Source organism: Musa acuminata, chromosome BXJ2-3 (genome assembly GCF_036884655.1).
Source record: "Musa acuminata AAA Group cultivar baxijiao chromosome BXJ2-3, Cavendish_Baxijiao_AAA, whole genome shotgun sequence".
NCBI lineage: Eukaryota > Viridiplantae > Streptophyta > Magnoliopsida > Zingiberales > Musaceae > Musa > Musa acuminata.
In genome coordinates, this window is record NC_088340.1 from 37359131 (window position 1) to 37374446 (window position 15316).

The following is a 15316-nucleotide window of genomic DNA, read 5'->3' on the forward strand; positions in this document are numbered from 1 at the left end:
TTAATTAATTTAATGACTCGGTCAATTGAATTCGTCATTGATAACGTCATACAAAAGTATTAAATGGAAAAGTCATTAGATCTCGTACACGTCGGTTTTTGACCTTCTAGAACACAACCCCATGACCCAACGTGTTCTAGAGCCTTCTTTCATTTTTGTTTTTTTTTTCTTTTGACAAATAATGGGTTAGAAAATTAGGCACTCGATGTGAAAAAGAAATTAGAAATAAAAAAGAAATTTGACGATCAAGTATGATATATAGATAAGATAATATCCATGACCTCTGCCTCCTCGTCACCCCCTCCTACCTTAGGGTTGCCCTTGTCATCTCTTTGTTCCCCCAAATGCCTCTAGATTTGGCCCATCAATAATAGTTCCTCCCTTCCATCTTCGAGCTGGAGCAGTATGTTGTTACCCTTGGCTCCCTCTTCTAACATGTTTTCTCCTCTTGCTTCATCACTCTTCCCTGCAGTCAAATCGTGCTCTCCTTCCAATCCTTTTATTCCTTCCTCTCCCTCCTCTGTTCGAGGTTACCACAAGGCGAAACGATAGTGTAACTCCTCATGTTTCTCGACAACTGGGCTTATCAAGGATTCGGTCCAAGAAGCACAAGGCGGCTTCATCTTTGATGATGGTGAACTTGAGTGGGCTATGATATATTACGAGAAAGAAGGCTATAAGGAGGCACCGTTCTTAAGAAAATATAAAAAATATAAAGAATATTTATATTAATAATTCTTTTCACTATCTATAGTTTTATTTTAATTTTTTTCAAATACTCTATAAATGAATATAAATGTTTTCAATTTATAACTTAATTTTAACTGACTCTTTCGGTTATTGAGCTTAACTGATAAGGATTTTGATAGTCTATCATAAAGTTTTAAATTTGAATCTCATCTTCATCATTATTCTTTATAAAAAAATTATTTATTTCATTTTAACTTTTTTTTTCTTTTTTTCCTAATTATCGGAGAATATTTCATAGCTAGTAACACAAAATGATAGAAAAAAAGATAATCAAATAGTGAATGTTAAATAAGAGAAGGTGAGAAATATTTTTTATATTTGTTAGACAATTTAATATTTTTAGGATTTAAAATATCACGCCATATGTTTAGAGAATTACATTTCGGATATTTTTACGACAACTCGAAATATGTCATATTTAGCATAGTCTGTATCAATCCAAAAATATCACATTCTGAGTCTGTGTATAATTATCTAGACTATTATCTTTCGAACATTAATACAAAACTCAAAATATTACATATTCTAGATCAATTCAAAAAAATTTAAAATATAATCCTTTTTTAATAGTCTTATATGGAGACTCAAAAGGTATGATAATATCACACAACCTTGTTACAAAAAAATGATCAATAGGATCCAACATAAATACTTGTGATTTTGGAAGGATTAAGAAGAACAATAATCTAAGATTGGAGGAACAGATTGTAATCCTTAGTTTTAATATAATATTTCCTTTTCTTTCCTGAGATAATAAAAATCCAACTACATCCAACAATGGCAGTTAAGCCATCAGCACCTCCAATGATATACAACCTGATGATAACTTCATGCTGCAGACACCAACACAGCAAAAAGCAGCTACAAGAAGTCACATCGGCAATTGCATTCTTATCTCTTCGGAGCTTCAAAGGTTAATCTGATGATTGTTTCACATCAGCTAACACATCTACAAGATAATTACAGTACAGAAATGATTGTTTCACATCAGCTTCAAAGGCAACATGACATTGGTTCATATTTACACTAGACTTGACTGTGGTTAGAGAAGCTTCTCTCATGATGATGGCTGCCACAGTGGGTACTGTTGTTGGCCAGCATAGGTTAGAAAGACCAAACTTCATATGCAATAGACACCCCCTCAGACTCATTCTTATCATCAGAACATTGCTGAACACATAATTTAATGGCATTGCTTGCTTGCACACCAAGTAGCAGATGATGATCACATTACATCATGATGTGTCATGCAACTCATGTAGCATGTAGTTTCAAGATTTCAAGTGTGAACATGTTGGATTCTTCTCCATCACAGATGGACAAAATGATTACATATATACAAACATTTATATTTCATTACCAATACTCTTCAATTTATGAGACAGTGACTTCCATATTTGTCATGATTATTCCTTGCTGTTGATACCCAATTATTCCAGGCATACAAACAAAGTGATCTGATACCAAAGAAGGGGCATAGCCAACTCTACTGGATTTTTCTCTTGGAAGATGGACAGTGATGTACTGGTGGAAAGTCAACCCCATACAGTGAAACAGGCACCCCTTCCACAGCAAATCTATCAGTTGCTTCCCTCTCCAAAATCTATAGGCTAAGCAGGGTTGTGGTTTGCCAATGTTTATGTGCATCGTACTTCTGTAGCTGTCTTCAGGATGCGCTGCCTGGTTTGATCATAAGAGAAAAAGAACTCAACCTTGATGGTGTTTGCAGGATAAGATCACCTGCAAGTGAGAGGAGTGATGGAGAACAGGCATCTGCGTGATGTCACGATGTTTTGATTGTTGTAATTCAGATGATTGATTGAACCTGTCTCGAGGCTTTCCAATGATGAATTCAGTCATCAGCAGGATGGGGGAAGAAATGAAATTTATTGGCGTATTTGTTTTTCTAAAGAAAGAACAGGTGTGCCCTGATAATCTACTTTAATGCAACTGGTAATTATCTGTGGACAGTGTTGTTTTGCATGCACGACATGCTTTCTTTGTTGAAGCTTGGATGGGCGTTTGATGGAGAAGACAACATTAGATTACTCCTCACAGGGACTCAGCTTTTGTATGAGCTTGTTCTATAGATTACTGCCATAAACAATTTGCGTAGGTCAGAGGGCAAATGACGACGGCCATGGCGCCATGGGGATTCCAGTCCATGTCCTCCCTCGTTGACCTTGCTCAAGCGGGATTTCAACTTCTCACCCAGGGGATATATGACACAGGGGAGGAGGAGCGGTGGTGGTCCATTGGGGAATGGAGCAGAGCAAGAGGAACGCGGGGTTGGAGATGAGGAAGGGTGAAGGGGAAGAAGATGGGAGACGGGGATGGTCGGATGTGAGGCTGGCAATGGAGGAACTCTCCTTGTTCAAGACCGAGGAGAAGAAGGTGTCCACCTTGGCCTTGCTTGGTGCCTCCAATCTGCTCCTCCATGTCCTTGGTTTGCTCCCTTCACCTCCTCTCCCTCCTCGTTTATCCTGGTCGTTCTTTGAGTTTACTAGGCTGGAAGTCTTGATCTCTTCTTCTCCAGCTATATGGATTCCAAGAAGATAGAGAAGTATATGTAGTCAGGTACAGCTTAATTTAAGAGACAGCAGACTGGATGTTGTCTCCTCAGGATGCACATGGGTTCAGCATTTGAAGCTGAAGCCTTGGAGACACAAATAATTGGAAACTTGTGGGCCATGGCTATTCTCTGGTCTTTCTTTGGCAGACATGACTACTATTGTTTGGTTGTTGTTGTTGTTGTGTGTGAGAGGGGGAGCAAAAGAGATGATGGTGTCTCATGATTTCATTTCAGAAGGTAGTAGAAAGGAGGAAGAGAAGAAGAAGAAGAAGAAGAAGAAGAAGAATGAAAGAGCAACAAGGCATGAAGCTACATCAGTGAGTTTGGAGCTTTTCCAAGAGCCACGAATAATGTCAAGGGGTTAAGAGATGGTTATGGTTGCTGCAATCTTAAATGTGCTTTGGATCCATTTTATTAGTGCCATCTTGTGGATCTCTTGATTCTTCAATAGTTCTTGCTTTCGATTTTTATAGAGACTTGATGATTGTGTGCTTTTTTGTGTATCAGCTTAGTCTAGGCAAGAAAAATAGGAGCTCTATGAGCTAATGATGGGTTACTCAACTTTGTTATAGAATGACAGCTTGCTTTTCTGTCCTCATTTTCATTTCCTTCTCCTTGGTATATGAAAAAGAATCAATTCATCGAACACTTGGATTGATGAAAACGTTATTCGCCTTGTAACATTTCAAGAATTTTATCTGTCATTTTAAGATGTGTATCTTTTGTCTCTTATTCAGATACTTTCTTTGATTTCACAGATAAGATTGGACCAACACTTCTGGTGCTAAGGCAAGACATACAACAAAATATCGAGGTAAACCTGCGACAACACGATTCTTTCAGCCATTTCTAATATGCAAATTTCACAGATGAAGAGTCTTTTTCTTTTCAGATTTTATACTTTGATTGTCATTTTTCTCCGTCAACTTTTCTTTCGGCGGATTTCCTTGGTTGTATTACAAATACTCTAGCATCTGTTAGCAATCTGGAAGCTAGGTTTCAGAATCCAACATAATTCAAGTTGCTCTGGATGTAATTTGGTAGAGAAAATATGTTACTTGTCAGCATCACAAAATAATCAGATCAGAGATTAAAATTTTGCCTTGATGAAGCTTTCTGAAACTTTTAAATGAAGTTCTCAGAAATTTGATTTATTGTTCTCTTCTCTTAAAAAGAATTAACGGGGCCAGAGTCTCATGTTCTCAAAAATCAAATCCTTGGCATGCTTCTCAGATGAAAAGGAGAATGTGATTAATCCAGTGGCACATTAGCCAGATGTTTCTGATACATATGTATTCATACTAGCACCAATTCTTGTAATGAAATTTGTCATGAAATAAATTATGGAAGTCGACCTGATCAAGTGACTTCCAAAAGATGCATTTGCCTATTTTCATAGATAGTTCCATTGAACTACCATCAACTCTTCATATATGATCCTCATCATAAAGAATCACATCTCAATTAAGATGCATTCCCTTTCTGTAATCAGCTGACTCTGTTACTTCTTTGTACTGTTCTGTGCCAATCAAACACTTGCCATGCTGGTAATGTGCTGGCACAGCAATATAATGTTGTGCCAAGAACAAGCAAACATGTAGTTGGGGCAAGTGCTAAGGGTTCGGCCAACCAGCTGAACTGGCATGGGGCTGTGCCGTGACAAAAAACTACATTTTTCATGATGCTGTAAATTATACAGTGTCAGATATGATCTTAGCTAGAACACATGACTAAATAGTTTCAATTGTTCAGAGGGTGGAAGAAATGTACATGTTAAATCCAAATCTATATTCAAGTTTGGTAGAGATGGTGAAGAAAGAGGTGGACCAAAGGAGTTCAAGAAACAAGGACAGCTGTTCCAGAGCTATATTATGGCTTGCTAGGTACACAAGTACACTTCCTTTTACCGATTCGCAAGTCTCATGCCGAACCTCATTAACTACATAAATGAACTCGGAGATGATAATTTTTGTGAGGAAAAAAAATGAAATTCTAATTAATTTTTGCTGTATTTCTGTCTATATTCTCAAACAGGTCGATAACTTTCAGTGTAACTTTGTTCCAAGAGTTAGATAAAAACCCTGAGTGGAGCCTTGCACAAGTGGTGGAAGAAACATACACGGATACGCTGAAGCCATGGCATGGTTGGGTTGCCTCAACTGCTTACAAGGTACTCACCACAGCTCACTGAAATCTTTCTTTCTGGTTACAGATTCTTCTTGCAACTTTAATCTTATAGCTTTTCTCTAATAATAACTTACTAGTCCACAGATTGCCCTCTTAATTACAGGGAAGATGTTTGAGTAGAGATTCAAGCATTCATTACATTACAATTGCTGCTTTACTCTTTAAATCAACTACTGAAGTTTGTAGTTATGAATCTAGCAAAATCATGATAGAAAATGTATTTATAGAACAATTTCTAGCTAAAGTGAGTCAAATTTCTGTCAGATCAGCTGAAAAATAACTGGGGGAATTATAATTCTTCTTCTTGAGATCATGCTAAGCAAAGTTGTGAATGAGTAGGTAGCTATCAAGCTGGTTCCAGAGAGAGAGATCTTCATCGGATTGCTGATGGGCCAAGAGCAAGATTATGATGCCCTGAAAGAAGACATCAAGATTTATGTCTCAGCAATCCATCCTCTATTAGATGAAACCTATGCCCTTTTGGTGAGTAGGATCTTTTTGTGTTGGTAAATTGTGTTGTTTATATATATAGGTGGATTCACTACAGTCTGATTTCTGCTGAATTGTTGCAGAGGACACACAAGTTGGATACATTGAAGTCTCCCTAATCATTGATGTGCATTTATGTATATGATGTAAGAACAAACTGTAAAATACTACTCACACTGTACATTATCACTTGCTTAAAAAGAATGTAATCTGATCTCTTCTCACTCATGAAGTTAAAGGTTTCTCTCTGCTGTTGCTAATATACTGTAAAAGACCAATCAATGATTGTTGTATAGACACCAAGCTGGTGTAGAAATAACAAGGATGATGCATACTCATCACAATGATAGCCATGGTTGATATGATGCAGAATCACTGCTAAGAATCCATCTACCCTTTCTTTCTTATTGAGACACATGATCTGAAGGTGAGAACAAATGTAAGGGATTACATAAGGTAGAAATAAGCAAGTATGAATTGGTTCCATTAAATAAATTCTTAAATAATAAGTACAGATTGAGTTTATATGTCATCCAACTCTTTCAATTCTTAGAAATGAGAAACTATTCTTAGTTCTCTCTCAATCTTCATTTCATATACAAATATTTTGTAACAATTCAAGCTCTCAAAAATATTTGACTGATTAGATCAAATAAAAATTTTACATACAAATGTATTATAATGAAAACATACTTTAAAATTTGAACCTTCTTATTTATATTTGTTGATTTGTATCGCATTACTACTTTATATTTCATATTTTTTTCACTTCTGAGTAGGATAATTCTCCACTCCACTAAAAAAAAATCTAAATTGTTACAACCTATAATTATAAAAAAGATATAGAATAATTATAAAAATAATTAATCAAAAATAAAAACTATCCTATAATTTTTTAAGGATAATTCTCCACTCCAAGTCAATTATCCTATAATTATAAAAAATTATAGGATAATTGACTTATTAACTCAATTGAACTTAAACAATTAATCAAAAATATTTAAGTTCAAATTAAACATATTACTTATAATGCTAATCCAAGGCACATATTTCAAATATGATCAGTACAACTTGCATATATATATATATATATATATATATATATATATATATATATATACTCTCTCTCTCTCTCTCTTCTAATGGTGCATGACATAGACGTCGTACTCCACCACTGCGTTGCCGGTGGCCACGTCGAGATCGTGGGTCTTGGCGAGGGCGTAGCCGCGGGCCAGCCGGAACTTGCCGCTCCCCCCGACGACCGGCATCTCTCTCACCGCCGACAACACGGAGTTGCGGCCGAGCACCGCGAGCGTGCTGCCGTTGTACTCTCCGTCGACGAAGGCCAGGGTCATGGCTACCAGCAGGTGCCCGGGCTCGTCCCGCGACGCCAGACCGTACACACCCTGCGCCCGCCCCAGCAGCTTCGACCCCGAGTCCGGCCCCTCCGTCAGGAGGTCGTCCATCATCACCAGGGCGCCGAAGGCCGCCGGGGAATTGTTGGTGACGGAGGCTTGCGCGATGCGCACGGCGGTGGGATTGGGGCCGGTCACGATGTCGTGGAAGAAGAAGTGCAGGTGCGTGGTGGTCTCGTTGCCGAGCTCGAAGGCGGGGTCTTCTGCAAGAGATGGACACAGAAGCATGAGGAGGATTAGCAGGATGGAGAGGAACGCAGAGATATGACGCGGTGTTGAGCCCATTCTGAGAACACTATGAGGCAGTGATCGAGCTTAGGGTATATATGGTGGATTTAGTGGGTAGAGGCAGCCAGGAAATTAGTGTCTTGGTGAACAAAGTCACCAAAGCAGTGAACAGAAGGACGAATGTTAGCAGGTGCAACACATTAGGGTAACTTTCATGAAGAGCACGAATTTTGATGCGTAAATATATAAGATGGCTTCTGCATTTGGTGCTCTCTTTCGTGACGTACACAGTGGGTTTGGTCACCAGCCGCGGAAATGAGAATGAGAAGCTATGAGATTGATGGTGTGTATATAAGAAAGGGAGACTATTCTTAGGGTTGATAGTGGCCGAAAGAGCCATGCATTTTAAGCATTCCATTATTTTTTTATTATTCAAAAAAAGAATAAATTAAAAAGGCAAGAAAATAACATTAAAAGCATTCTATTGTTTGATTTTGTACTATTAATTTGATCTAAAAAACTTAGGCATAATGCATTGTAGTCAATTATTATAATTAATTATTAGCATAATGATGCATGTGAAAACATAAATTGATATTGTAACTGATGGATTGTTGGGTCATTTGATGGCTCCAACTCATGGATGGATGAGCCTAAATCAACTCATTGGAAGGTTGCTAAAAACATTTATGTGTTACATCTCTTGGAAGCTTAAATCTCTTTCTATTCAAGTTTTTATAATTTTAAACTTTTTAGATTTTTTTATAATGAGTTGGATGATAGAAGGAATATATTCCGATTTATGTTATATATGAGAAATATTACAATCACTTATATATTCAAAAAATAATTAATTATGATATTATCAACTTGTGAAGCCGAATATAATACGACATGCACGTATGTTTGTCATACTATATGATTAAGAAGTTTGTTAGAAAAGATGCATATCAAACAAAAAACAATACAAATTTATATGATAACAAAATTATCATATAAACCATTGGAGTTTACCTATTTATCAAGTTCAAGTCACTTCTTGATAGGATGGATGAAAGAAAAATTAAGCTTATGGGGGTGTATTGAGATTAAGCTTAATTTAGTTAAATATAGTCTTACCTGATCATCTTAGATAAGGAAAGACTTTGATATCATGAAAATGATATGAATCTTTTGAAAAGATGAAAAATATCTTAAATATTTAAAAAACATATAAAATCCTCTTGGAAGATATTGTAATTCCTCATAACTTGGCATGTATAGAAGGTTGTCAACATGTCTTATAAAGAGAAGATATATCATATAAAAAATTGAGAGAATCCTCAACCTTTATCTTTCATAAATACAATCTTATACTGTATCTTCTATCAATAAATGAGATGATATCATTGTGAGTGTATGATGGAACATTTGAACCCAAACAAAATTAGATTTTTATCTTTTTCCTCAATCATTTTCTCTCAACAACTCTCTCTCATTTCTAACATCCACATTATCTTAGTTGCCTATTAGAATAATAGATTTCTCATAGGATTTATTTGACTTAATTGTCAGAATCAGGATGGCGAAAAGATTAAAGAGACGAAGATAGACAATCACACACCCAAAAGAAAAAAAAAATATAAATAAATAACACAAGACTATGTAGTCAACGCCTTTCTCATTAGCTAATATACGTACACCCTTGAATGAGACCTCTCTCTCTCTCTCTCTCCCTCTTAAAGCTGAGTGGATTCAGACAACAACAGTGCAATAAGTTGAGTTTTTATGATCGATCACCCAAGCAAGCAATATCGAAAAAAACAGTACTCTAAATTGTACGCAATAATGACTTCCCAAAAGTGTACAGTGCAAAGGCAAAGTTGGATGCTAGTAGAGAAAAGAACAAGAGGTCTTAATATCTATGCCTGTCAAGTTCTGAAATAAAATATTACCTATCAATGTGAATGTGCTTACAAGCTAAGATAGCCATCATCATTATTCAGTTCTTCATATTAGCATATATCATTAAAAATTTAGACTATTCATTATTGAGTTGTATTTAGTAATAACTAGTTTGAGTTTAAAAAACTTAAGATATTCCTAATACTCTACTATAATCATTTTAAAATATATTTTAAATGAATATTAATATCAGATTATTTTTTTTACTTTAAAATTTAGCTGATAAAATTGCATTCTAAATTTAATTCTTAAATAATAAATAAAAATATTATTTTTTAATAAAAAGGAAAATTGGAGGGGAATAGAAGAGAAGAAAACAAAAGAGAAAGTGAGAGGAGAAGGGCAAGGACAGCTACTTCACGCAGCGCCCCTCCCGAGTTTGACTGCCTTGGGGGTGACGACGGCCCAAAAGAGACACGACCAAAGCTGGGAATAAATGGCGTCGGCTTTTCAGGAGGTCGCAGCCCCGCCACCCACACCCCCGACACCACCCCTGCTACTTCGTCGGCTTCTGCACGCTTCCCGGACCCTGCCGTCCGATCGCCATCCGACGCCTCCGCCGCCCTCCAACACCGCCGCAGTCCTCGTACCGGGTTGCTACCGGACATTCTTAGACGACCCATCGGTGCAGCGTATGATGTCATCTTCTGTGTACCGTTGTCTCATGCAACACTGTCACCCGTCTGATCCCTCCTCAGCTTTCACGTAAATTGTTTTGTCTTCTCCCTCCGCTCCTTTTCAGCTTCAACGCAAAGTGGCTGTCCACTTGAAAGATCATCATTCATGCATTAATCTACTCTTTATTTCATTATTTTTCATTTTTTAATCTCACTAACGGTGCCTTTGTTATGATTTCAAAAAACAAAAACAAAAGAAAAATCTTTTTTTAGCTTTTTTTAATGAATTACTTCAACTTGGAATCTCGTTGTACAGCGGTGTAGTACACTCCTGAGCAGGTGGGGCTGCATCAAGATACCCAAGCGCTTGGAGATTCGTGCAAGCGCTTCATTCGCGGTCCAGATCCTGCGAGACGTGTCCTCTTTATATCCTTGCGTAGAAGTTTTCTATCAGTAATTAAATCATCGTATTTCATTGAAGACTAAGTGTACATATAGGCATAACACACGTTCGTCTCCCCCACTCCGCTGCTGCTTCCGTTCTTCTTTGGATCTCACAGTTTCCTTCGTTGATAGGCCAGGCGAGATGATCACCTGGGAGGACTTCTACACCGTGATGTGCGCCATGGTCCCTCTCTACTTCGCCATGTTCGTCGCCTACGGCTCCGTCAAGTGGTGGAAGATCTTCACCCCGGAGCAGTGCTCCGGCATCAACCGCTTCGTCGCCACCTTCGCCGTCCCCGTCCTCTCCTTTCACTTCATCTCCCACAACAACCCTTACCAGATGGACTCCCGCTTCATCCTTGCCGACACCCTCTCCAAGCTCCTCGTCCTCGTCATCCTCTCCCTCTGGGCCTCCCTGTCCGCCGCCTGCGCCGGCCCCCGACGCCGCGGCCGCCGGCTCGACTGGGTCATCACCCTCTTCTCCGTCGGGACGCTCCCCAACACTCTCGTGATGGGCATCCCCCTCCTCCGCGCCATGTACGGCGACTTCACCCAGAGCCTCATGGTGCAGCTGGTGGTGCTGCAGTGTATCATCTGGTATCCTGCCGATGGCTACTCACATGTTTGCGGACGCATCTCGAGCGCCGAAGAGACTGATCTCTTTGCAATGTACGTAGGTACACGCTGCTGCTCTTCCTCTTCGAGTACCGCGCAGCCACGATGCTAATCGAAGACCAATTCCCGGGCACGGCGGCGGCCGCCATTGCCAAGTTCGAGGTAGACGGCGACATCATCTCCCTCGACGGGCGAGACCCGATCCGGGCCGAGTCGGAGGTCGACGCGGACGGCCGCATCCGAGTCCGCATCCGGCGGTCCATATCCTCCGTGCTGGACTCGGGGCTCTCGTCGTCGATCGGCATCACGCCTCGCCGCCTGTCGAACATATCCGGGGCCGAGATATACTCGGTCAACACGCCGGTCAGGCAGCCGGCGTCGGCGGATCGGCTCACGGTGCGCGACATCACGTTGGGGTGCCGGTCCGCCAGCCCGCACTTGTCGGGGTACGCTTCCTCCGACTCGTACTCGCTGCAGCCGACGCCGCGGGCCTCCAACTTCAACGAGATGGAGATCGGCACGCCGGTGTGGGTGCGGTCGCCGGCCGCGCCCGCGGGAATGTTGATCAGGCAGCAATCGCCGGCGACACCCGGGGCGCTGAAGCTGGCGTGGGAGGGCTGTGGCGGACAAGGCGACAAGGATGTTGGGGGTAAGTACACATGAGCCATCCACTACTGTCAGGTCTCCTCTTTGGACTTTGCTGGCTATTGGATCACGTAGAAGCCAAAGTAGTCTTCACCAAGTCTGACACTGCTGTAATTACATACGAATTAAAATCACCTGCACGAAACTAAACGGCAGTCAAGATTCTTCAACAATGTGTCGATGCTCACATGTGATCCATGTCAATGGTGAGATGCTCATGATGTCCGATGGCAGCCAGCTCCTCTGCTGTCACTGTCCTAGGTTGTAGGGATGTTTTCTTTCTCAGAGTATGTCTTGTGTAGTTTTGTGATCTCATCTTATCATGTTCTTAGTTTGCTCGCATCAAACTTCACCATCTACGTGAATCTCGAAGCCACAGTCCCTTTATTCTGCTAGGAATGGGACTTGAGGCTGTAAAAGAAACCTGCGTCACCACTGCAACGGTTCCTGTTCTTCACATCACAGACACAAGATTGGAAGGAAGTAATCAGTACATGGAGTCTGTGTTTAGCTTCAAATTAGGGTGGAATCATAATAACTTGTTTGGGATGTTAATGAAAGCCAGCTGACCTTGAAGCAGGGGAGAAAGATCTGAGCTTCCGGAGCACTTCAAAGTTCGTGGTCGACAAAGAAGATGAAGAAGAGGAGTTGGAGGTGGAAGGAGATCAAGAGATGCCGGCAGCGTTTGTCATGCTCAGGCTCATCCTGACCGTCCTCGGCCGGAAGCTGTCGCGCAACCCAAACACGTACTCCAGCATATTAGGCCTCCTTTGGTCCCTCATCTCGTTCAAGTATGCCCTCTGCATTCATGTGGCTCATGAATACATTCTTTTGGCTACCGATGAGCGTGTTGATCTCTTCAGGTGGGGTGTCGACATGCCGACGCTGGTGAAGGAGTCCATCAAAATAATCTCAGATGCAGGGCTTGGAATGGCCATGTTCAGCCTCGGTAAGCATGGCATTCTCCTTCTGAGGTAGCAAAGTACAAGTGCCTCAACTGTGTCTTGCTTGCTTCCTGCAGGGCTGTTCATGGCTCTGCAGCCAAGGATCATTGCCTGCGGGCCAAAGATGGCGGCCATAAGCATGGCGATCCGATTCCTAAGCGGCCCCATGGTGATGTCTGTTGCATCCATGGTCGTGGGGTTAAGAGGTGTACGGCTTCACACAGCCATCGTGCAGGTAGAAACCATCGCACTGTTATATGCATTTGCATGGGTGATTGATTAACGTTCTTCTAATCTCTCAGGCAGCTCTTCCTCAAGGGATCGTACCATTTGTTTTTGCCAGAGAATACGGATTGCATCCTGATATATTAAGCACTGGGTATGTTTTACTTGCATTCATGATGATCATAAACCATCAGGAGATAGCGATTCTGGACCAAACACTTCTCTTTTCTGTTCCTTGTTGCTGTCTTCTTCTTCTTCTTCTTCTTCTTCTTCTCAACTCTTCATTTACTGATCTCGTACGCTTGTAGGGTCATCTTTGGCATGCTTGTCTCTTTGCCCGTAACCTTGCTTTACTACATACTCCTGGGGCTGTGAGAGGGAGCGCCCGACCGTCAAAATAAGGTGAAGGAAAGCAGCCAAAGGGAGATGGACCCGTCGACCTATCATTGTCGTTCCCATGCTGGTGATCATTGGCCCAAAAGCTTCCACAGGCGTGAACCGATCTCAGATTCCATATCATTCGATGTCGAGCTCACCAATCTCTGTGAATATATATCACGTAGATTAGGATCACACTGTGCAAGTTCTAATGATTCCATATCATCTCAACAGTGTGTCTGTGTATGATGATGGAGCACCGGTGAAAAGTGCACCACCCTACAAAGCTTAGTGGTAGCCGAAAGGAAATTGAATTATGGAATGCCATGGCCTATGATTAGGGTGGTGGAAGATCCTCTAATATATGCTTGACCAGAGCGCTGCTCATTATGCCATTGATGCTCCTTTAGTGTGCCCATTCTGAAGCTTTTACTCTGCAACAAGTCAAATCTCCATGGCTGTGCAAGGCTCGAGCATTTTGCTCCGGACCAACGCCTTCCATAATTTTTCTCTGCTCAATGCTCTGCTTTCTGCTAAGATCCTTCTATCTCTTACCTTCTATGGAAGGCAGATATTTTTTTTATTAATAATAAATATAATATTTTTTACCTTCTGCTAAGATCCTTCTATCTCTTACCTTCTATCTCTTACCTTCTGCTAAGGTAAATAATATTTTTTATTAATAATAAATATAAAAATTCAGGAGATCACGTTGAGATCATGATCCTCATTATTGATGAAATAATAATAATATATTATCATAATTTTTGTAATATATTATTAAGATATTAAGATGATCATGATAATTTATTTTTCTAAATAATATCTTTCCTAATATTACAAGATACACACCACAATATCTAATGTGATTATTCTCTGCTCAATGCTCTGCTTTCTGCTAAGATCCTTCTATCTCTTACCTCTGCTTTCTGCCTTCCATAGAAGGTAGAGGATCATGATCTCATGATCATCTTAATATCTTAATAATATATTATAAAAATTATGATAATATATTATTATTATTATTTCATCAATAATGAGGATCATGATCTCAACGTGATCTCCTGAATTTTTATATTTATTATTAATAAAAAAATATTATTATATTTTATAATCTGTATATAAAAATTTAAGCTAAATCATTTCTGTTTGTCAATTCCTGAGCACTGATCAGCAATATTCAATTCGAGAAGAAGGATGTGAGATGATTACAGACAACTCGAAGACATGGACACCCCAAGAACAGGATGTGCAGCGACTGCAGCAGTAGCTTGGACTCTACGTGGTCTCTGCCCATTCTGCCACTCTTACTCCACTTAGCAGTAGTGGTGAGAAGCTTCGCTTCGCAACCCACAACTTTACCTGATCGGGGTCAATGGTCAAACCAGTGGAATCTGTGGGGCCAGGAGTATGCCTTAAAGATCTTGACTGGGGATGGGATAAAAATATGCAAAATTAAGAGATTTTTTTAATAATATAGATAATAATTAAGGGGGTTTTGGTACTGAAACAAATTCTTAATGATCTATATTAATTACCTAAATCAGACTGGATAATCCTTAATGACATCAATTTGGTCAAGGCTTAAGTCATTGGATTATTGGTTAAATAGGTTAGTCAATTGATCAGATTACATGTTTAATATTTTTTAAAATAAAACAATTAAATATTATATCAAAAAGGTAAATATATATTAATAATATCATAAACTAATTTTATAATATAATAAAAAATGATAATATACTAAAGGATAAGAAAGTAATAATATAATATTTTACATCTAAAATATTAGTTTAATGGTCATATTTTAAAACTCAAAATCTCATCATACTTATTATATCAAAATATCATATATATATATAT

The 15316-nt window shown here is 39.6% G+C and overlaps 3 protein-coding genes across 3 annotated transcripts; 2 read left to right on the forward strand and 1 right to left on the reverse strand.

The window, feature by feature from the left end:
- Positions 1-2349: 2349 nt before the first annotated feature.
- LOC135608019 (glycolipid transfer protein 3-like) lies at positions 2350-6226 on the forward strand. The gene is made up of 6 exons (XM_065100417.1): positions 2350-3196; positions 4081-4136; positions 5075-5205; positions 5357-5492; positions 5849-5992; positions 6082-6226. The coding sequence occupies exons 1-6, from the start codon at positions 3013-3015 to the stop codon at positions 6115-6117; spliced, it is 687 nt and encodes a 228-aa protein (XP_064956489.1). The 5' UTR covers positions 2350-3012; the 3' UTR covers positions 6118-6226.
- Positions 6227-7067: 841 nt separating this feature from the next.
- On the reverse strand, positions 7068-7723 carry LOC135606563 (dirigent protein 23-like). The gene has a single exon (XM_065097599.1). The coding sequence runs from the start codon at positions 7696-7698 to the stop codon at positions 7138-7140; it is 561 nt and encodes a 186-aa protein (XP_064953671.1). The 5' UTR covers positions 7699-7723; the 3' UTR covers positions 7068-7137.
- Positions 7724-10711: 2988 nt separating this feature from the next.
- Positions 10712-13941, forward strand: LOC135608020 (auxin efflux carrier component 6-like). Its single transcript, XM_065100418.1, has 7 exons — positions 10712-11243; positions 11324-11910; positions 12487-12697; positions 12770-12855; positions 12928-13085; positions 13153-13229; positions 13384-13941. Exons 1-7 carry the CDS (start codon positions 10789-10791, stop codon positions 13448-13450), a joined length of 1641 nt encoding a protein of 546 aa, XP_064956490.1. The 5' UTR covers positions 10712-10788; the 3' UTR covers positions 13451-13941.
- The last annotated feature ends 1375 nt before the right edge of the window (positions 13942-15316 follow it).

What these genes read in the sequence shown, in the direction of transcription:
- LOC135608019 (XM_065100417.1), top strand. Translation starts at nt 3,013, where the DNA reads ATGGAGCAGAGCAAGAGGAACGCGGGGTTGGAGATGAGGAAGGGTGAA. An exon ending in TTGCCTCAACTGCTTACAAG is followed by an intron (nt 5,493 to 5,848) that starts GTACTCACCACA and finishes GTGAATGAGTAG; the next exon opens with GTAGCTATCAAGCTGGTTCC. An exon ending in ATGAAACCTATGCCCTTTTG is followed by an intron (nt 5,993 to 6,081) that starts GTGAGTAGGATC and finishes GAATTGTTGCAG; the next exon opens with AGGACACACAAGTTGGATAC.
- LOC135608020 (XM_065100418.1), top strand. Translation starts at nt 10,789, where the DNA reads ATGATCACCTGGGAGGACTTCTACACCGTGATGTGCGCCATGGTCCCT. An exon ending in TGGTCCCTCATCTCGTTCAA is followed by an intron (nt 12,698 to 12,769) that starts GTATGCCCTCTG and finishes TGATCTCTTCAG; the next exon opens with GTGGGGTGTCGACATGCCGA. An exon ending in CCTGATATATTAAGCACTGG is followed by an intron (nt 13,230 to 13,383) that starts GTATGTTTTACT and finishes GTACGCTTGTAG; the next exon opens with GGTCATCTTTGGCATGCTTG.
- LOC135606563 (XM_065097599.1), bottom strand. Translation starts at nt 7,698, where the DNA reads ATGGGCTCAACACCGCGTCATATCTCTGCGTTCCTCTCCATCCTGCTA.